The 21422-nt window shown below is 42.2% G+C and overlaps 3 protein-coding genes across 7 annotated transcripts in view; 2 read left to right on the forward strand and 1 right to left on the reverse strand.

Annotated features, from left to right (window-relative positions):
- The window catches only part of VPS35L (VPS35 endosomal protein sorting factor like), a 46912-nt gene extending 41750 nt beyond the window's left edge, over positions 1 to 5162 (forward strand). For both annotated transcript variants that reach the window (XM_048321045.1, XM_048321044.1), the window contains exons 29-31: positions 1209 to 1327; positions 3692 to 3838; positions 4399 to 5162. In XM_048321045.1, the coding sequence (XP_048177002.1) occupies positions 1209 to 1327; positions 3692 to 3838; positions 4399 to 4497 (365 nt within the window). In that variant the 3' untranslated portion in view covers positions 4498 to 5162. The remainder of the gene's footprint in view (positions 1 to 1208; positions 1328 to 3691; positions 3839 to 4398) is intronic.
- Positions 5163 to 6885: 1723 nt separating this feature from the next.
- Positions 6886 to 16593, reverse strand: KNOP1 (lysine rich nucleolar protein 1). 4 transcript variants are annotated; one of them, XM_048321048.1, is made up of 5 exons: positions 16565 to 16593; positions 14102 to 15467; positions 10418 to 10486; positions 9844 to 9921; positions 6886 to 7500 (listed from the first exon to the last, which is right to left on the reverse strand). In XM_048321048.1, the coding sequence occupies exons 2-5, from the start codon at positions 15464 to 15466 to the stop codon at positions 7189 to 7191; spliced, it is 1824 nt and encodes a 607-aa protein (XP_048177005.1). In that variant the 5' UTR covers position 15467; positions 16565 to 16593; the 3' UTR covers positions 6886 to 7188. The 4 variants fall into 4 exon arrangements, with proteins under 4 accessions (XP_048177005.1, XP_048177003.1, XP_048177004.1 ...); XM_048321046.1 differs by lacking the exon at positions 16565 to 16593 and adding an exon at positions 16007 to 16246; XM_048321047.1 differs by lacking the exon at positions 16565 to 16593 and adding an exon at positions 15906 to 16095.
- Positions 16594 to 16673: 80 nt separating this feature from the next.
- The window catches only part of IQCK (IQ motif containing K), a 38947-nt gene continuing 34198 nt past the window's right edge, over positions 16674 to 21422 (forward strand). The window contains exons 1-3 of the mRNA XM_048321219.1: positions 16674 to 16713; positions 18016 to 18089; positions 20705 to 20831. Coding sequence (XP_048177176.1) covers positions 16674 to 16713; positions 18016 to 18089; positions 20705 to 20831 — 241 coding nt within the window. The remainder of the gene's footprint in view (positions 16714 to 18015; positions 18090 to 20704; positions 20832 to 21422) is intronic.

Consider the following 21422-nt stretch of genomic DNA (forward strand, 5'->3'; position numbering starts at 1 on the left):
TGCCTTCTGATTATAGAGTATTAAATTAAGATAGAGTAATAATTAAACATTTAAAGCATCCTGGAAGATTAGTGAGTCAGAGAGGCCAAGCTGGTTTGACTTTTTCTTTCAGTTGCACAGGACTTTCACAGAGGGGCAGGCTGGATTATGTTCTGCAGTTCTTTTGGTGAATAGTCTGTCAGATTTACCACCCATGACAAAATATCTCTTGCAGTTAGCAGCACAGAAAATAGCTGTCAGTTGAGCTGCTGCTCTGTAGTAAATCTGCTGTTCAAATTCTGTAAGGAAGTGTGGTTTAGCTGCTTTTTCTTTCACTCCATTTTTTATATGACCAAAATAGCTGCATAATCCCAAAATGAAAAATCTGAATTAATTAGATTTTAATGGAGACAAGCATGGAAATATAAATTAGTAATTTTTCCCCTGTATAGTATGGGGATGGGGTTTTTTTCAAGATGGACTTTGCACCTTAGCTTCTTAAAATGAAGTTTACTTGAAAATGGGGGATTCATCTTTTATCTTTTCCACTTTCTGATTTACCTAGAATATACTTAAACATACAAATTTCTTTTAACCTACTTCTTAATAGAACGTAAATAAATTAGGGCAAAAGACATGTTTAAAATCACAATTATATAAGCTGTAAAAACTTCAAGAGCTCTCTCCCTCCAAAGAAACCTTTAAGGTATTTGAAACTGAAAATACACTTTTGAATTTCTATCCATGACTTTGAGGTAATCACGGTTTTATTTTAGGGAAAAAAAAATAAAATGCAGTTTCTTTTGAAAATCTGGTTATTTTCACTAAATGAAACACAAATTGTTTGGCCCAGTGCTGCTGCTATTGAAGGTGATGGCCACACTCTTCTAAACTGATGAGAGCAGGGAGTTTTTCTCTGTAGAAAAGGTGAAAACTGACATTATGTGTTGCTTTACATTAAGTTTAGCAGATATTTGTGAGCCTGGCTGCATCCAGGAATACAGGACTGGCTTTAAGCAAAAGATTCTTCTCAGTGTTTTGTTCCTAAAATCAAAAGGACATAGCAGGCAACCAAGTGGTGGGCACTTAAAAAACATTGTTCTGTTCGTGCTTCATGGAGGAAGGTCATTTTATAACTTCCAAATGTGGTCTTCTATCAGTATATGATGTTTTCAGTAGCAAATAAATGTGTAGCTCTTCAGCTCTTAAGCCTGATTTCACCTCTGCAGTTGATTCCAATGATGCTCTGTATGGTGGAGACTCCAAGTTCCTGGCTGAAATCAATAAACTGAGTGAAACAGTGGTGTCACAGATCCTGGATCATCTGAAAACCCTGGGAAAAGAGGAGGTATGTTCTTACTCAGCTCGATTCAATACAAAACCAAAAGTAATCTGGAGTTGAAGGAACAGACCACCTTTGACCAGGAACTGGTCTTTTCAGAACCTTCAGGAACCTCATAACAAAAGGAAATTGGGTATTTTTACTTGTTTAGAAAGGGAGTCCATCATGTAGGCAGGCTTGTGGTGGAGACACCTAATGATGTCCAGTTCTGTAATGAGCAAAGTGAGAATTCACAGTTAGTCTATTACTGGGGAAGATACAATGAAAGTCACCTATAATTACAAAAGTTTCAGATCCCAGGCACTAGGATGATCTCAGGAGAGGTACAGAGGGAAGAAAAAGTTGTTTTGTCTTTACCCTGACTTTAGTATATTTGTTCAATATAAAACAAAGAAAACTCTAGGCAGCTTATTGGATTTCTTGATTGGAATTCAGAGGCTCTGAGGGATCAAATATAGCTTAATGGATTGTATGTGAAAGGCAGGTGACTAATGTTTACTGAAATAATGAGAACTCACTGTTCTGTTAATGTACCTGTTTCTGAGAATGGACCCTTCCACAGCTTCCTAATCACCCCTTACTGGATGGCTTCTATTGATAGAAATCTTGTGGCTTGTAGCCTGGAATGGGAGGGCAGGGCATGATTGATTTGATGGAATTTTTTAGATAGACTGCTTGCACAGAAGCCCAGAGTGTTTGCCAATACAGAATGTGTTAAGTGATACATATTGGGAAGACACTGTGCTAAGTTTAGCCTCTTCTCTGCTTTTGCTCTCCTGTTTGTCCTTCTTTGAGCAATTGCACAGATGTAAGATGAATATATCCTTTGCTCAAATCCTCTACATCACTGTATGCATCACCACAGTGAACAGGAGTTCTTTTTCAGAACAGTAGCAGCAGCAAACAACCATGCTAGGACAGCTAAGAATGTCCAACCAGGACTTGGAAGGAAGTTTTTAACAGTTTTCAGGACTGTGGGTTATATATTAGAGATTTTTTTTCCATCTGACTCCTGTATGGAATTTGTGGGTAGGAATGTTTGTAGGGTTTGAAAGCCATGGTTTCTGAAAGGCCTTTTTTGTTTGTTTTCTGCTTTCAAGCACGCTTTGAGTAAGGAGGTGCTGTGTTAGTTCACTGAAGCTGTTGTTGCATAGAAAACAGGATTTAAAGCTAAGCAGCACAGATAGAGGTGCTTGGCCTGCCTTTGCCTCTGCAGCCTTGGATTTGCTGCTCTGCCCGTCCTTATTTACTGAGAGGGACCATTTGTTTTGCTTTGTTGAGTAAAAGTCATTGAGAGATTTAGATGAAAATTGCTTTGTAAGAATTGAATAGTTGAGGAAGTTGTTGCTGAGGAAATAGAAGTGCTGAGAATATTGTCAGAGATCTCTAATTGTGCTAAAGTAAAACTGGTCATAAAATCACTGGTATTTGGATTGCTTCCGTGTTGGTGACCTTTTATTAGTCATCTTCTTGGCTGCTCATTTAAATGAACAAGCCTCTGATGATTTTGTGTTTTTATTGGTTCATTTCCTTTAAAAGCTATAAAGGAAAATCAGTTTTTCTCACAATAAAATCCTTTCACCAAAATGGCAACTTGGAAGAGAACAATGCATCTTATTGTTAACCCAGTGTGGTCTTTTCACAGGATTAGAGAATGCTTCATTTATGTGACAGTGCTGGAATGGTAATTTTTAGTTCTGGACAGTTCTGAAAAGTTCAAGCTGTTTCTGGTCAAGGGAACATGTAGCACTGAATCCTCTCTGCTTTGTGTGGGGGGAATACTGCTCTTACACTCCTTAAGGTCCCTCCTGAGCAATTTTAGGGGAAGTAGCTACAAATGTAGTGCAAATATGTTCGTATCACCAGGGCTTCAGTGAAAAGAGTAGCAGGGAAAAAACATCTTTGGTTAAATAAATAAATAAATAAAGTAGAACAGACTGGGGGGAAAAAACCCCTGAAGTTGCATTAATTTAGATTGATAATAGTGGTCTCTCTAAAAATATATAGCTATGGTGCTCTAAGTGCAAGCTTGGTTGGTGGGAGGGTGATTTCAATGCAGTTATAGGGAGTCTTGAGTTACAAATGTGTCAGACCTACATACTGTGCTGTGCCAAAGTGGGATGAGATGTAGGAGTCTTGTGTAGTTACTTCATTTGCAGCAGCTTATGTTGATTTACAACTACTGCTGTTTGTTGCATTTTGAATGGAATATGAAAACTATGCCTGTTCTCTTATGTCTGTAACTACTGCTGTGTGTTACAAACCAAGTGTCCTTTGAACGTGTGAGAGTTCAGAGAACCCGGTGAGGTTAAGCTGGCTGTTTTGGGATGACTATAAAGTAATATGGGAATATTCTTGTTCTCATCACAGTCCCTGAAGCGGCAGAGCCAGCTGGCACTCTATTTCTTTAACACCATTCTGGCTCATGGGGACCTACGAAACAACAGACTGAACCAGCTTTCAGTCAATCTCTGGAATCTCGCTCAGAAACACGGCTTCGCTGACACCAAGACTATGGTAAGGGAGGGAAACAGACAATGCAGAGAAATTTTAGTTCTTGGTATCTTTTTCCACTCTTTATTTGGGAAAAGGTAACATTTTCTTGATCTGAATAAACCTCATGTCTTTACAAGTTAATCTCTTAAAAAAATCAAATTATCTTAAAAACCTCAATGAGTTATTTTTCTAAATGCTGCTTAATGAACAAGCACCGTCTCTTATTTCAAGCGGTCTGTATCTTTCTAGCATTTTAATAGTATGTCAAGCATTAAGGAACCTGAAAGTGTTGGGTGCTCTCTGTTCAGTACAGAAAACTGGCTTTAAGAGAAATACTGCATCTTTGTTTTGGGGAGGAACTGCCTGGTGAAAGCTTGTAAAGTGGCATTTGAGAGCCTTTAAGAAAGATATACATGATAACGAGCTCTGGGGTAAGCAATGCCAAGTGCTCATGCAGACAGTGAAATTTAGGGAAAATCCTGAGACTGTCTGTCTAAAACACATTCACCAAGATGAACTGATGGCCTGTGAAATGAGAAAAGACCCTAAAAATCTCCAAACCCCTTTGTTTTCAAACCCAGGTGAAAACCCTGGAATACATCAAGAGGCGGAGCAAACAACCTGAAATGAGTCACTTCACAGAGCTGGCCCTTCGGCTTCCTCTGCAGTCCAGGACCTGATGAGTGCCTCCTGCAAGGAGCCACCTGCACAAGGGAGCACGGAACCAAGGCCAAACTCACTGCTCCACATTCTGACTGGAGGAGCTCCGTGTATTTTTACTTTCCCTACTGAGACACATTTACTTGGGCACAGTAAAGGTAAAACTGTTCTGAGTGCAATAATTTAACCTGAATTTCTGTATCCAGTTTTACCATAGTATTGTTATTTTAAATGCTGATTTACATTCAGTAAGCAGTATTTTGAACCTCTATGGTTGCAAAAGCCTTTTGAGATCTAATCTGTTGTAATTTTAACAAAAAAGGAAGAAGATAACCTGTACAAACAAATTCACAGCCTCAAATGTTCATCCCTCTTGCAGGATAGTCTTTCTCCTCTGCAGAAAGCAGCATTTCAATGTAATAATCAGACTAAGTTGTCTCTCTGCTTTGGGATGCTGCCAGCATTTGTCTGGCTGGTTCCAGTAGCAGAGAAAAATGGCTGAGGTGTTACTGTTCTAATTTCTACCATACATTTTCACAGACATGTTTATGTTTTCCTTTTAGTCCAGTGGTGTTCTGTAAAATGGAAAGAATCTTTTAAGTGTTGCAAAGGAAAATGGAAATGTACGCAAAGTACTCTGTATTTGCAAAGTACACTATCATGGAATAAAGCAATTTGCAGTTCATCTGTGTGTTCTGGGGGAGTTTGTGTATACAAATTTATCACCTTACCCTTGTGGAATTTAGTTACATGTACTGTTATTATTTCTAATAAAATTTCACTCTCACCACTTCTGCCCCATGGTAAGGAACCATGTTGTGACCTTACATCTATTGCTGCTTTTGCTTAGTGGTAAGTATTTTAATGTGCTAAATCCTTGTACAGATATTGAGATGTATTTTTGCACAAAAATCTTTTTGTTTTGTTAAGGCTAAACAATCTGTTTTGCTAAAACCATACATTTAAGGAGTTAGCAAGCTAATGAATACCACCCAAATTATTAAACCATTCTTGCTGCATGTTTATCTCCTCCGTGGTTACTGAAGCAGGGTACATTTAATAGATGTGATTTTGTGTTCAGGCTGTAAAGAACCAAACGAGGCCCCCTTGGTTCTGGTACAGACTGCACAGATAAGCTGAAAACACTGCAGGAGTACAAGGTAATTGTGAAGTGCCATTAACTGAGAACACCACATTTCCAACCTTTACTACATGGCTTTTAAAATTACACTGATTTTCCTTAAATAATTCTGTAGATAATGAAATTATAGTACTTCATATCATGTTATCATGTCCCACTTCAATTTAGCTTTCCTTCTGGCTGCACTGCACAGAAAACTCTCAGCCAGGATGATTCTTCCTGTTGGCCTTGGAAGCATAAACCATAAACTGGGTAAGTGGATCAACCTGGGAGCTCTCTGAACTGCCAGCTGGTCACAATGAGCAGCTGTGGTGTGGCAGAAGTTGGCCTCTGGGGGCCAGTGTACTGCTCCAAACCCCACATGGAATTGTTCCAGACTCTGGGAGATGAAACTCAGGCTTACGAAGGGCCCAACCATTCCTCCTCCCCAGGCAGGCACCAATTCTTGCCTGTTTCTTTCGAGCACAGTGTAACTTCAGTTTCTTAATTGATGCAAGACTGCCATGAGAAATGCTGCTGGCTGTTTTACTGCTTTTTATTAGTGCAAAAATAGCTCAAGGACAGGCAGAAATCTGGTTAGATACCAAGAGGAAAGTCTAAGTATCTAGCTTAGAAGCTAACACAACCACTCTGAGAAACTGGACATGAGAGATGGTCAAAACCAGAGCTGCACTAAAACTTAACACCATCTGCCACAACAAATGGCACAGCCAGTAATAAGGTGTGTGAGCTTTTCACTACTTTTTGTCACTTCAAGCAGTACATGGCCAGACTGCTCTGGCCTCCTGAATTCTGAACACGTACACAAGTGTCTTGTATTTTGTACTCTTGCTAAAAGGCCAGTTCAAGTACAGGTTGTCTGAAAATCCAAAGGTCAGAAATTTCATTCAGACTGATGCATAATGAACCCAATAAGCACATTATTAAAATTATGTTGCTTTCTATAATTTAGTGAGTCTAGATCTATGTATTTGGTACTGCTCTCCAAAATGCTTTTACTTTCATTTTCAGATAACAGCTGCTGATTGAAAATCCAACTGCCAGAGCATAGTTCAAATATAGAGGATGTTCAATGCTATCCATCACTCTAAAGATGTTAGTTTCTTAAGAACTACTGAGTTAAAAGTCTGCCCTCATCAAATTTGAGGGCACACCACTAGTGTGTCTTCAAAGTAAAGCACCATAAAAGCACCATCACTTTGTACCACTCACCAAAAGATACGAAGATTTTAGAGAACAATAAAATCCTTTTAAATCAGTAAGATACAGATAACAGTAAGTTTATTAAATCAGCATTTAAAAAAAATTACCAAATTCCAGCTAATTGCAGGCATGGCACTCATCTTCAGTCTTTGAAGGAGGCTGTCTCTTGCTTTGTAGAACAAACATGGTGAAGGTTTCAAAACTTTACTGTTCAGATGAAGTGTGGACCCAGCTCCACTGGTATATGCAGTTGAAACCTTGTACCTCAAGTACCTCACAAACTAAATTTCTTGGGCATTTTGTTATTTCAAGTACAAAGATGTGGAAAGTAAAAACAAATTTTGTTCTTTTTATTATTTCAAGAGTTTTAATCTTCAAGTTTTATAGATCTAGATGTGTATTTGTCTATGTATACTTTTTTGTTGGCAGTAGGTTGAAATCCGAGACCAATTCCTCTGTGTTGCTTCAAGTCCATTGCTTTATCAAACTCCATCTTCAGAGCCTGCTGTAACTTCTCCTCCCCTTCCTTGTTCAGAGCCATGTTTGGTTTGTTCATAGTTGCTGAGAGATTTTGGATAGGCACAGAACCCTTTTTAAAGCCACCCATAAGTCTAAAAAACTTCATTTGTTCCTCAGAACTTCTGAAAGTAGCTGTACTCCACTGTCCGAGCTTCGTATCCTGTGAGGCAAAACAGGGTTAACACTAAAATTAAGAAATACCAAGACCAAGGAAGACAATTTCTGGCTGTGTACCGTGAGAACAGAACCAGCTACAAAAGCCTGACAGGGTGACAGAGCTGGAAGCTGTTATTCCATGGGCAGCACCTGTTGAAGGATATGGTAAAAGACTGACCTAACTCTGCCTGAGTGCACCTTCATTAGCATTTCAGGCCATTTAACCTGGAGACAGGGGTTAATGTGCTTTGAGAATCTCCTTTCCCTCTGTCCTTAGGAATCTTGGCTTTCTGCTATCTATTTACCCAGCTCAAAGAGCCAGACAGCATCTCTTATTCTAAGAAAACTGTCAGACTTAATCCTCTTTCACTGTCACTTTATATGGTTATCTTTTCATTTTCCCACTGCCTAGTTAGGGAGCTGTTGTTTCCAGCAGTGTTTTGTAATGTTAGTTGTGGAGACAGTTTTTAATCTGTCTTAGAAGCTTTAAGCCATATTTGCATTCTCATCCCACTAATTACAACTAATATTGTAAGCATGCACAACCAGAGGGCCTCCCCTATCCAACAGGACTGAGTCTACTTCTCTAAAAGCTTCCCCTCCCTTGCAGTGTGCCACATTCTTTGTATTCACTGTATTTGCACTTTATTCTATGAACTAGCTCACCCCTTCACGATTTTCCTTCTGTCTGCAGACTCTGGCTCCTTTCTGAGGAGGCAATGTCCAGGAAAATGAGGTTTCAGTTGTTTGTGGAAAACCCCAGATACACTATAGGATTTACAAAGTCCATGAACTTCAGCTTACCTCAGAACAGGCTTCATTATTAAAGGGTATATTTGACTCCTGAGCTACAGCTATGCAGTCATTTATAAATATTTTTGGCAGGATTTCTGCTCACAATTTTCTCTTTAAAATTGGGCACGATAATAAATGGCAGAATGTCTGATTATTAATTAAACAGACTAAGCTGGCTACATCCAAAGACAAAATGTGAATTCAGTGGTATGTTGATGTCAGCCTGAAATCCTTCCAACAGAACAGTTGTAGCTTGCATGAAACAGTCACTCTCCAGCAGACAGCCAACACGACACACAGCACACTACAAAATACTGCAGGCAAGCTACAGCAGGGTTTTTTAAGTTAAAAGAAAAATGCAAGGGTGGAGTATCATTCACCATCACAGGCCAGAATACCTGGTATTGAAAGGAAGCTACCCATAATACTTCAGTCTTTTGGCCTTGCACAAAGGCAAGCTGCTGTGTGAGCCCAGTCTGTGACAGATACACACAGACACACACGAGCCACAGACAAATAAACCCAGGTCCTCCCTTTGCAATGGGAGACATCTGCACAGATGCAAATATAATTACGGCTTGTCAAAACTCTGGTTTTAAGTGAGCTGCTGGCAGGCACTACACACAGCTTGTGCTGAAGCATTTCCAGCTCACTCTTTGTGGAGCTGATGAATTAGTTTTCACAGCTTCTGTTCTTCTGCGTGCCACTAAACAGAGACAGACCAGTGCCAAAGAACTGAGATCTCCTGCCAAGGATGTCATTTTTCTCAATGACTTCAGAGACTATTAGACAGTTGCAGTTCCAGAGCTACACAGACTCCCTCCCACTCTGTTAGAATCTACAGAAGTTGTTTCTGGCATTTGTTTGAGGCATATTCCAGCTTTCTAGGCATTCTGGCAGTCTTGCAAAACAGCAGGAGTCTGAATTACTAGCAAAGCTTTCTCTCCACCTTAATCTTCTTACCTCTGGCTAAACACTACTGCAAGCTTCCACCACCTTACTGGGAATCTGTCAGGAGCCAGGCTGAGTAGGATGCAAAAGCAAAGAACAAAGAATCATCTTTCAAAGAGGTGGGGCAAAGATGCAGAAGCCACGAGAGGACTGACTCTAAATATCACACACGTGTGTTAACAGCTGTCAGCCTTCACCTTTCCACGTGTCCCTGCTGCTGAATGTGTGCAAAGCCTTGCAGGTAAGAAATCAGATACACTTCAGTGACTGCTGCAGCCACAGCCCAGACATTACTCGTATTTCACAGCAAGCAGAAAATGCTTCTGTAGCAATTTTTGATGGCTCATTCTCCAGGGGAACCAGAGAAAATACTGTTTTTGAGGCCTGATGATGGGAGCACTGTACAATGCCAGCGAGTTCGCTGCTCAGCTCTCGGACTCTTGGCACTGTACCCACTTGTTCTATAGCCTGACCTTAAGCCTGCAGTCAGAAGGAACTCTGTTGTGCCAAGCCACATGCAAAGAAGAGCACAGTGTTTTTTATGGGAGCTTGCCCTGGGACACAGCATTTCCATCGGGTCGAGGCCTAAGCTCACACATACCTGTCCCACTGTGGAACTGAAGGCCTTGGTTCTGCCAGATTCTCTATCAATTTCTTCTTGCAGGGCCTGCCGCCTCACCTGGTGTGCAGAAAAATTACACATGCAGCATTAAGGCACTGTGTCCTGTGTGCTACATGACAATTTATTCACAATGAAATAATAAGAGAAGAATAAAATAATTAGTTACCTTCAGAATTTTGCAAAGATAATTAAAAGTTGCATGAGATCCTTTCACACACTCAACACAAGAACTGTAATTTTTTAGTGATATGTTGAATGAGTGTTTTGCTGTATCAGGTTAATTTTCTAACTGCAGGCAACAGCTATGCTGAAACTGCCAACACTGATGAGAGGCAGAGAAATGTGTATTTAACCTACTAAGTTACTTAGTTCTGACACTGACTGGAGCTGTACATTTTGGACTTAACCCATGCATAAAGCACACTTTAAGCAGAGCTTAGTTTAGTGAAATCTATGCATAGATAAGCAACAAAGCAGTTTTTTTGTATCAATTCCTATGCATATATTAAATGCTGACTTGCTTTAGATCTTACCCGATTAAGACAAAGCATACCTTGTCTATGCTAATTTCATCACAGTTTCCTTTCTTTTCCTGCACAATAATTACACCATCTAGATGTTCCTGTAAAACAGGAAAAAGCTTGTATGATTATTTTTATCCATTCTGGTTAATTAAAATTTACACAGCTCTTACCACAAAAGTAGTTAAAACACTAAGCACTCAGTAGTACTGGGGCAAGAAGAAATAGTCAGATCTAAAATGAAAATGCCAATTAAATCTGTGTATTCCTGTGGAGAAACCTCACAGAGACTTCTTCTTTTAATCAAGATAAATGATTTTTAGATTCACACATTAAAAGGGACCTGCCAACAACACTGGCACACACAGTAACATTTGCAGGCAGAGTAATTTCAGATGAAACCATTTCGTAGAAGCTTAAATTTATACTTGAAGAAAGGCACAGAGAGAATGAAAGTTAAAACAAATTAGAAATTGGAGGTAAAATAAATAAAGGTCTCTCTGAAACAAATAAACAAACAAAAACCAATCAAGAGGCAGCTGCACTGTGCTCCCTCATGGATGATGGTCCCCAAGGAGCTTCCAGTCTGGAAGGAGCACAGGGAGTAGCAAGTGTGATCCATCAGGTGTCTCCTACAATGGCAGCAAACAGGACACCACTGCACATTTGGGAGCCAGGAACAGGGAGCTGATGGAAGAGACAGAGCAGTTCCAGAAGGAATGGATGGGCTGGATGGCAGGATCCACAGGCAACCAGACACTGATCACACTTCCACAAAGCGCAGCCCTTCAGCAGCTTTTGCTCCCAGTGGATGGAGTGCCTAGACCACTGCCCCCAGCCTTGCTTTTCCAAATTTGTAATTAGGATAAGCTTTTGGGACATCCAGTATAACAGGATAAGTAATAAGTCCAGGATAGTGGCAAATGAGAGCCATAAGCTTTAGGCCAGCCTGCAAAAAGTGGCCAAAGGGAAGATCTATTGATACAGCTAACATAATAAACCAAGCATGAACCAGCCAGGGAAACGACAAGGAAAGATTTGTAACGTACTTCTGTCAGCAGAACCTGCTGTTACTTTTTTGAGGCTTTAGTTTTATTAAAAGCCATCAATGCTTTACCTCATTTTCCAAAAGCACCTCTTACACACTGCTTTCACACACACAAGTACATGCACTATTAAAAACACGAGAACACTGCAGGAAGGAGAGCTCATGCTCTTGGATGAAAAGAAGAAACCAAAACCAACCCCCAATTTACTTCTAGATGGCCTGGTACTGTCTTTTCAGATCTACTAAAACAAGCAGGAAAACTGTCCTGACAGGATTCTGCAAACAACTGCAGCATATTTTTTTTTTTTTAGCCAGAAGGAGGGAGCACCCCCATCCCTGCTAATTCCCAGCACAGGGCTGACCTGCTGAGGGCTACTGAGTGGAAAAAACTACCCTCGTGGAGGTGTGCCAAGCCTCCTCCACCTTCATGGAAAAGGAGCACATTCACATGTGGTAGGGTTATGCTGTCTGCTGGCAAACAACATCACAGCTGAGTCCTCACTCCTCCTCACTCTGCCTGAGTTGACTGCAGTGGCATCCAATGAGAAAAACACCAATCATTGATATTAAACAGATATCACTCCACACTGTCTTTAAAATTTGCTCTTTTGCTTGTAGCACAAGCCCAGCAAAGGATTTCTCAAGGCATGCAGAGTGTGTGACATGCTGTAGACTTAAATGTTTCGGGACGATGGCACAGTTAAATGCAAGACCACATTATCAGCCATTTATTAATGCAGTGTCTTTTGGCCTGGCAGGAACTGGAACTCGCTAGAGCTGATTAACCCCGACTTCTCAATAGTCAGATTTTCTCTTAAGTATTTTTTTATTATTAAAGGAGCTGCCTGTGGGAATGAGCAACAAAATATGCATCACCCTACTCCCTTCTTCTCAACTGTTTGCAAGGTATTTTTGCTGTGGTTTCCATTTTAACTGGGCATGCAAGTTTACATCTCATGGTAGGGCTTATCTTGCCTCTACACAATGTCAGCAGCTGCAAGAATCCAAATAATGTCCAACAGTCTCAAAAAAGCAATGCCAATTTAATTAGAAAATATATCCAGCAATAAAACCACCTCGTCCTTTTGAAAGGTCAAAAGGAGAAATCCAAGCTGAAGGCCCCAAACATCTGCTCACCTCATGACTGATAAGCATACACAGTCCCCTCACAAGCCCCTGTGAAAAAGCCTGTATCTGGGTCTCCACATAAATCTGTATTTAATTATTAGCACTGGACACCAGACAGCTGCCAGGTTTCCACAGAACTTGAGGAAACTGCATCTGAGTGCACAACAAAGCAAAGCACACCATGAAGTGAGCTTGAGAAGCAGCTCACACTGTGGCCTGCTCTACCCTTAGTTTACAAAAATCTCCAATGATACTTTATGAACAAGTGCTTGACATTTAAATACGCCAAGCATTCAAAATTCTTGATAAAAAGCAACAGGCATGCAGCTTCCCAACCTATGGAAATAAAAACAACCCCCCGACGACTTGCAGTGTGCTGTTTTCAAAGTGAAGTTTAAGCAGCTAAAAATACAGATAGATACCAACTGATTTTCTGAGCATCTCACAGCTTAATTCCTAATGATAACAGCAGTTGGGCATGCAGGTACTAACTTCTGGTACCCTTAGCTTTAAAACATGACTCTGAGCAGGTAAAGAAGAAAGATTAAATCAATAAAACATGATCTTAATAGTCTAATTTTGGAGAAAAAACCATCAAAGAAAAAACATCTGTATTTCAAATATTTCATCAGCTCCTCCCCATGCTTGTTTTACCTCAGAAATGGCAGTACTGCAAGACTCTGGGATGGGATTTCCTTTAACACTCAGTCTGGTTACAATCCCCCTTTTCCCTTCAGTTACAATCTACACAGCTCTGACATCTCTGTTTTCCTGCACAGATTTATTCTTTTAATTATAACTGTGTACAGCTCTCTAGTATTTTTCTATCAGAATTTATATTTCAATGCTCTTGGCCCAGCCTACACTTAGGATTCCCAGGATTTCCTCTGAAGTTTTGTCCAAATTAGTCAACAGGTTTTGGCCAACCCTGCCCTTTGTTTCTAACATTACATAATTCCACACTAACAGCAGCAAAGCTTGAGGAAAAGTCTAACAAATACAGTTAGATGCACTCATGCTGCCAACATTACCAACCTGCTCAGGGTAAATGACATGGCATTAAACCCCTGTTTTATGAAGAGTGCTATGCTAAGAGCAACTGAACATTTATGAGTATACAAATCTATTTTCTTTTTGGGCCAATACTTGCTGTTAGTTGTAATATTTACATTTTCACAGCTGAAGCACTACATGATTACAGCAGCAGGCATCAAGGCTTCCCCGTGAGCCACAGGATCAGCTCAGCTGGAGCCCGCAGCTGGCAGTGCCCAGGTTGTGCTGGATCCCTGGAGGGGCCATTCACTGAAGAGCTGGGCTCGATGATCCCTGTGAGCCCCCTCCAGCTCAGGATGTCCTGTGCCTCTCTCAGCTCTGGCATGCTGAACTCCATGAGCTGATCCTGCTTCCCACCAGCCAGCAGGGCCCTCAGTGACCTCCATGCCAGGAACAGGCACAACAGCCTGCAAAGGAGGAAACTGCCTGAAAGGCCTTCAATTCCTGAGCAGGAGCGTGCAGAGCTGCCCTCCTCCCAAAAACTCACCAGTGACTCATTCCCTGGTAATTCTGTCTTCATCTTTTTTGCATTTGCTTCTGAACCTAGCTCTTCAGCAAAGTCCTGTGGTGGTACTTTTTTTCTTTTTTTCCCTTTTCTGTCACAGAGCACAGGATTACTATTGCATAATGCCCCATCTACAGCGTCCCCTGCAACACACTGAGCTTGCTCCATTTCACTCTCTCTCTTCTTTTTATTGCTTTCTAGCAGTACTTTTTGGCTTTTAGAGGCACTTCCATTGTTTAAAGAGGCTTCTGAATATGTTGTTTCCTTCTCCTTTTTCTTAGTCTTCTTTTTCTTTTTGCTGACTTCAATATTATCCTCGAAATTCTTCCTGCATTTTCTTCCAGACAGCTCTTCTTCCTCAAGCTCAACTTTGTGCTGTGCTGGGAGATGCTTATAAGGCATGCTGTGACTCCAATCCTCCTTATCTTCTTCACAGACTGAGGAAGAAATATCTTTGCTTCTCTTTTTCTTCTTCCTCTCTTTGATACTCCCAGAGTTCTTAATTTTGTCCTCTTCCTCTCTGCTTGTCGATGTAAATTCCCAGGAATTATGTTTCTTCCTTTTTCTGAAGTCACTTAATGCAATGGGGCTACCAGGAACTTGATGTATGTTGTCCTGATTATCTGCCAGTGGTAAAATGCAGTCAGACTTATCTTTCTTTTTCTTCTTCTTTGTTCTCACACAACTCTCCCCACCATTCTGGGCATTATCTGTGTCACAGCTTTCACCCCTAAAAGCTGCTTCTTGTGCAATGCATGTGTGGGGTTTGTTACAAACTTCTGCAGATTGCTTTTGTTCACTGTCCTGGATGTCCTCCAGTGAAAAACTGCCTTTCTTCTTTTTTTTCTTCTTTACCTCACCATCCAATTCCAAATTCAAAGCAGTATTCTTTCTCTTTTTTTTTAAAGAGGGTTCATTTCTCTTAGCACCATCTGTGTGATGATTTGAAAGCTCCACGGCACTACTCTCATTATCCTCCAAGGAGAAATTACACCGGACTTTTTTTTTCTTCTTTTTGAGTATTTTAATTCGTTCCTCTGATTCTTCTTGAAGTTCGAAATCCAGATGACCTTTTACATTCACGAAGTTTTCTAAATGAGCTTCTCTGAGCAATTCAGAGCCAACTTTCTTCTTGTTTTTCTTATTATTCTTTGGTTGCAATTTGTGTAAACATTCATCTTTTAAACTGTCCTTTTTCCTTGTCTTCGTTTTTTTCTTGAGGTGGCCATTGTCCTCAGTTTTAATGACAGTTTGAACATCTTCCTCAATTTTAATGATTGTCTTCACCTTTTTCTTTTTCTGTACAGGTTCCTCATGAATTTCTTTTCTCTTTTTCTTTACTATCATTCTAAAAAAGGAAATGAAGATGTTAGTGAACTGCTTCAAAGAGATGATGCAAGTCCTAACCTATTTGGTCTTCCTTTATTCTGAAACCATTCCTTATCTCCCACTGTCCCCGACACTCTTAATTTCAGTCTGCTTTCCATGATGGGGAGCCAGAACTGCAGAGAGCCTAGAAAATACTGGGGTGGGGTTTCTGTACTGTTCTTTAGTGTACCTTGTCCTACTCAGTTTGCAGCTATTTGTCTTTTTGGCAGTTGCAGAGCATGACATTTTCACACAAATACCTACCCTCTCAAAAGCTTTCCTAAATGGCAAAACATAAACGTGTGTATGTCTATGTATGTATAGTTAGGGTGGTTTTCCACATACCCAAGACTTTTCACTAATTTAACACTGGACTTCACATCACTTTAGTGATCACATCACTTTAGTGCCCACTCACCATTACAAGATCCTTCCAAAGCACCTGAATTACAACCTCAAATTTGCTTCTACCTGTGGTTTCTTATCGTTGCCCTCCGTTTCTTTTCTCAGGACACTTACACCAACGAATCGGTTACAGCAGAGAAACCTTTGGCACCTCTCTGCCGACACTCCCCGCCTTTCCTGACCAACCCAATTACTCCCACTCGGCTTTTCATGGCTAATACACAAGATGTCACTAAGGCACCCTGTCCGGAACATCAATCCTAGCACAGCCCCCCCTCCCCGTCCCTCCCCGTCCCTGCCTCCCGCCGGGGCCGCCCTCAGCCCGTGCCCGGCCGGGGCTGTGGCGGTCCCGGGGCAGCCGCCGGGCTCTCCGCGCTCCTCCACCGGCTGCGCACCGCGGGGACGGGCTGGCACCGCGCGGCCCGGCCCGCTCCGGACCCCGGCAGCGCCCCGCCACCGCCCGGCCGGGCCGTGCCGAGGGGAGGCCGTGCCGAGGGGATGCCGGGCCGTGCCGGGCCGGGCCAGGCCGTGCCGTGCCGTGCCGTGCCGAGGGGATGCCGGGCCGGGCCGTGCCGTGCCGTGCCGTGCCGTGCCGTGCCGTGCCGTGCCGTGCCGTGCCGAGCCGAGGGGAAGCCGGGGATGCCGGGCCTGGCCGGGCCGGGCCGCGCTCACCTCCCGCGGCCACGTGCAGCGCCCGCCGCCGCCCCGGAAGCGATCGCGCCGCCCCGCCCCGCGCGGGCGCTGCCGGAGCCGTTGCCGCGGCAACGCGCGGGACGCGGCCATGGCGGCGGGCGGGCAGCGGGGCGGCCCCGGGCGCGCAGGTGGGAGCCCGGCCACGGCCCCGGCCCCCGCCCCGGCCCCGCTCTGAGCCCCCCCAGGCGCGGTCCCCGCGGTGCCTCCCCGAGCTCTCGGGGCCCTTCAGGCCGCCCCTCGCCGCTGCCCGGCCGGCCCCGCTCTCCTCAGCGCCGCTGCGGGCCGGGGCGCGGGGCTGTGCCCGCCCCAGAGAGTGCCCAGAGGGCCGAGAGCGCTTGTGCTCGTGGGCGTTATGTCGCTTTTATTGTCGGAGCTTCCCGTGGCAGAGAGGCAGCGCCTCGGGTTTGCCTGGCCGTGCCTCTGCCGCCGCGCTTTGGAGTTGTCCTGGTGCGGAGTTCGGTTCTGCTGTGGCAGAGCGGAGAGGCGACCGTGTCATTGCTGCTACAAAAGTTAGATAAACACAAAACATCTCTTCTCAGGGCCCCATTCCAATAGCAAAACTCATTTTCTGCCGAAGGCTGAGGACGCTGGAAAGCCGGGAGACCAGCGCTGCAGTCCTGCAGTTCCCCCGTGGGCTTCTCTTCATTTAGTGCTAAATAATGCCTAAAGTAGGCATTTTGCATTAAAATGGCCATTTTTAACGTAGGAATAAGGCTGATTATTCTAACTCAAGACACGTGTAGCACTCATGGATTTGGCGATGCCGTTAAATTACCCAGCTGGGATGGTGGAACAGTGAACCTGCGGGTTTGGCTCTGAGTGCTCTGGATTGTGGAACCTCTTAAGTTTTCTCATATCGAGTCTGTTGTCTTGGTCCTCGACTTTTCTTATCCTGAGTCACTCATTAATCCTTGAGGGTCCCGTACTGCTTTTAGTTCATCATCTGTTTGTTTGTCTAGGGGTTTTTTGTTGTTTTTTGGTTGGTTGGGTGTGTTGGGGTTTTTTTAAGTGGAGACAGTAACACTTAGCAATGTCCAAGGGGTTTAATTGCTTATAGAGGAATCCACCATGAAAAGCAGTGTTGTCTACTAGGAAAAACAACAGTTAATTCTGCGCAAGCACGTGCATTTTACTTCTGTTGAAATATTTTAAATTTATTACTTTGGTTAAAAGCCTTTTTCCCAATAAAGGGTTCTTTTATCACTGAGAACCTTGCACTTGACTTAAAGCTCAAGAGAGGACATGAGAAGAGGCTCTAAAGTTCTTGCTTGTTTTAAAATGTTAGATTTCATGTTAAACAAATATTTATTACATACTAACTTTTGTTCTTTCAAACGTAAATACGTATACCTTTAAAAGTAATGTTGGTTTAGGAGGAAAATAAGTATTTTTTATGGTCTCCTGGTAAAGGTACTTTTTTTTACTTTTAGAGCATGAAGCAGAACAGCCTCAATTTTCAGATGTTCTTCAATCAAAACAAGATTCTGAATCAAAAGAAGGATCAGTGAGTACAGTTCAAGTAAAGAATCTGCACAGAGCTGGATTTTAAATATTTTAAACAACTAAATGGGAAAATTAGGTACCCACAGGGTAGACTCATTCATAAAATGAGAACAAAACTATTATTTGTCAAACAACCTCTTTGAACCAACAAATGTAATATTCCAAATAATTGCTTGTATTTAAAGCAACTTGGATAATGCTGTCCTAAAATTAGATGGCCAGCTGTGTTTGGGTTGTGCCTCTCACTGTCTTTTTGATGCTCTGCAGGCAGGGCTCGAGTGTGCAAGGATCCCCTGTGGGTGGTGTAAAGCAGAGCCAGTACTGGAACACAGAGGGGAGCAAGGACTTGGGGGAAAGCCAAGTTCACATATGGGATAGGTCACGCAGCTGTGGCCACTGGAATCAGTGTAATGAAACATGCTCAGAGGTGTGGCCACTGGAATCAGTGTAATGAAACATGCTCAGAGGTGTGCTCACTGAAATCAGTGAAATTAAACATGCTCAGAGGTGTGGCCACTGGAATCAGTGAAATTAAACATGCTCAGAGGTGTGCTCACTGAAATCAGTGTAATGAAACATGCTCAGAGGTGTGGCCACTGGAATCAGTGTAATTAGACATGCTCAGAGGTGTGGCCACTGGAATCAGTGTAATTAGACATGCTCAGAGGTGTGGCCACTGGAATCAGTGTAATGAAACATGCTCAGAGGTGTGACCACTGGAATCAGTGTAATTAAACATGCTCAGAGGTGTGGCCACTGGAATCAGTGAAATTAAACATGCTCAGAGGTGTGGCCACTGGAATTAGTGTAATTAAACATGCTCAGAGGTGTGCTCACTGGAATCAGTGTAATTAAACATGCTCAGAGGTGTGGCCACTGGAATCAGTGTAATTAAACATGCTCAGAGGTGTGGCCACTGGAATTAGTGAAATTAAACATGCTCAGAGGTGTGCTCACTGAAATCAGTGTAATGAAACATGCTCAGAGGTGTGGCCACTGGAATCAGTGTAATTAAACATGCTCAGAGGTGTGGCCACTGGAATTAGTGTAATTAGACATGCTCAGAGGTGTGGCCACTGGAATCAGTGTAATGAAACATGCTCAGAGGTGTGCTCACTGGAATCAGTGAAATTAAACATGCTCAGAGGTGTGGCCACTGGAATTAGTGTAATGAAACATGCTCAGAGGTGTGCTCACTGGAATCAGTGTAATTAAACATGCTCAGAGGTGTGGCCACTGGAATCAGTGTAATGAAACATGCTCAGAGGTGTGGCCACTGGAATTAGTGTAATTAAACATGCTCAGAGGTGTGGCCACTGGAATTAGTGTAATTAAACATGCTCAGAGGTGTGGCCACTGGAATTAGTGTAATGAAACATGCTCAGAGGTGTGACCACTGGAATCAGTGTAATGAAACATGCTCAGAGGTGTGGCCACTGGAATCAGTGAAATTAAACATGCTCAGAGGTGTGCTCACTGGAATCAGTGTAATTAGACATGCTCAGAGGTGTGCTCACTGGAATCAGTGTAATTAAACATGCTCAGAGGTGTGGCCACTGGAATCAGTGTAATGAAACATGCTCAGAGGTGTGGCCACTGGAATCAGTGAAATTAAACATGCTCAGAGGTGTGCTCACTGGAATCAGTGAAATTAAACATGCTCAGAGGTGTGCTCACTGGAATCAGTGTAATGAAACATGCTCAGAGGTGTGCTCACTGAAATCAGTGTAATGAAACATGCTCAGAGGTGTGCTCACTGAAATCAGTGTAATGAAACATGCTCAGAGGTGTGCTCACTGGAATCAGTGAAATTAAACATGCTCAGAGGTGTGCTCACTGACATGAGTGTGTTACAAGTGTAGGGGCCCCATCCCAGCGCCTGCTTTTCAGTAGCTCATCCATCCAACTGAATTTGGGAGGGAAACTGGTTGGATGAGAGAGTTTTCATAGCATTTTTCACAGCAAGCTGTAGTGTGGTGCATTCTCGGGGATAAAAGGATGCATCTGCCTTTCTGGAGCAGGTGTAGCTCAGGGGCTGTTAGGAGTATTCTGCTGGCTGACTGTAACAGCTTCTGCACTCCCAAAAACCTTCCATGAAATTGTGGGCTGCCTTTTTTCATGGTGTCAGTAATTGTTTGAGGGAACTTTAGATCTGGATTTGCATCTGCTCTGAATTTCTCTGTGCTTTATACCAAGCAATGTTTCTTTTCCTGAAAACTTGAATATCAGGAGTTCTGCACAATATGAAATAGACATTTAAGCTTCTGAGTGGAAGATACTTATTCAGAAAATGCTACCAATTTCAATTTCCAAATAATTACTATTTCTTACAATGGATAAAATATTTTTTAAATTGTGATATCTCACCATATTCTATCTAAAGGAGTCATATACCCTCTGTTAGGTTTGGATGAATTTACTGTGCTGGAAACTGAAGAAGTTTTTAAGTGTAATTATATATTTTCAAGTATTCAGAAAATAAATACGTAATATCTGAATTAGAAATTGTAATTCCATAATTTTTAACTGACCTTATGATTTTTCCTGTTGAATTGGTTCGTATATTTTTGTCTAGTCTGTTGGGGTATTTAGACAAGATACATTTATTTTGAACAGGTGCCTTTGGAAGCAGAAATGTTGCATCCATTACACATGGAACAACCTTTTTCTGCCCCTGCAGCCCAAAATCTGCTTTCCATATTCCAGGAAGCCCCCTCTGGAGAACCCCCTGATCCAAAAAAATGTAAGTAGGAGTACATTGTCTTGAACTCCGCTGTGATTATTTTTCTTGCACATAGCAAGGGTTTGTAATTTTTAAAATTTAGAGTGTTAACAGCTGCAACACCTTTGCTTGTGTGGAATTTGCATGGTTAGGCTCCTGGTCTGAAAACAGGGAGCCAGCTTGGCCACTTGGTCAATGGAAGAAATCTCCAATTGTGCATTACAAACCAACAGCATTGACTAGCAAAGGTAGTTCTGTGCTCTTCTGAATAAGTGACTTTTTATTTAGCCATTTAAATCAGAAATGGCAGGCATCTCTTCCTCTAATTTAATAATGCAAAACTAGGATCAATAGGCTAAAGAGACAATTGAATTTGAAAACTCCTGTCAAAATAATGTCTTTACCCATCAGATTACAAATTAGAATGGAAACAGCTCTGAAGTTTGGTTCTTCCACTTTTATCAATTCCTATACTTTATAGTAAATTTACCAGGCAGCAACGTGTTTTTATAATGCATTTTAGCCCTTCATTTTGTCTTCCATTAATTCTTGCTCATTAGGAATTCCTGGTGCTAGTCAGAAACAGTGCTACCCTTAGCTTTTATATAAATG

This window comes from Corvus hawaiiensis, chromosome 16 (assembly GCF_020740725.1).
Source record: "Corvus hawaiiensis isolate bCorHaw1 chromosome 16, bCorHaw1.pri.cur, whole genome shotgun sequence".
Taxonomy (NCBI): Eukaryota; Metazoa; Chordata; class Aves; order Passeriformes; family Corvidae; genus Corvus; species Corvus hawaiiensis.

What these genes read in the sequence shown, in the direction of transcription:
- KNOP1 (XM_048321046.1), bottom strand. Translation starts at nt 16,104, where the DNA reads ATGAAAAGCCGAGTGGGAGTAATTGGGTTGGTCAGGAAAGGCGGGGAG. An exon ending in GCTGTAACCGATTCGTTGGT is followed by an intron (nt 15,468 to 16,006) that starts GTAAGTGTCCTG and finishes TTCCTTTTTTAG; the next exon opens with AATGATAGTAAAGAAAAAGA. An exon ending in ATGAAATTAGCATAGACAAG is followed by an intron (nt 9,922 to 10,417) that starts GTATGCTTTGTC and finishes TCTGCACACCAG; the next exon opens with GTGAGGCGGCAGGCCCTGCA.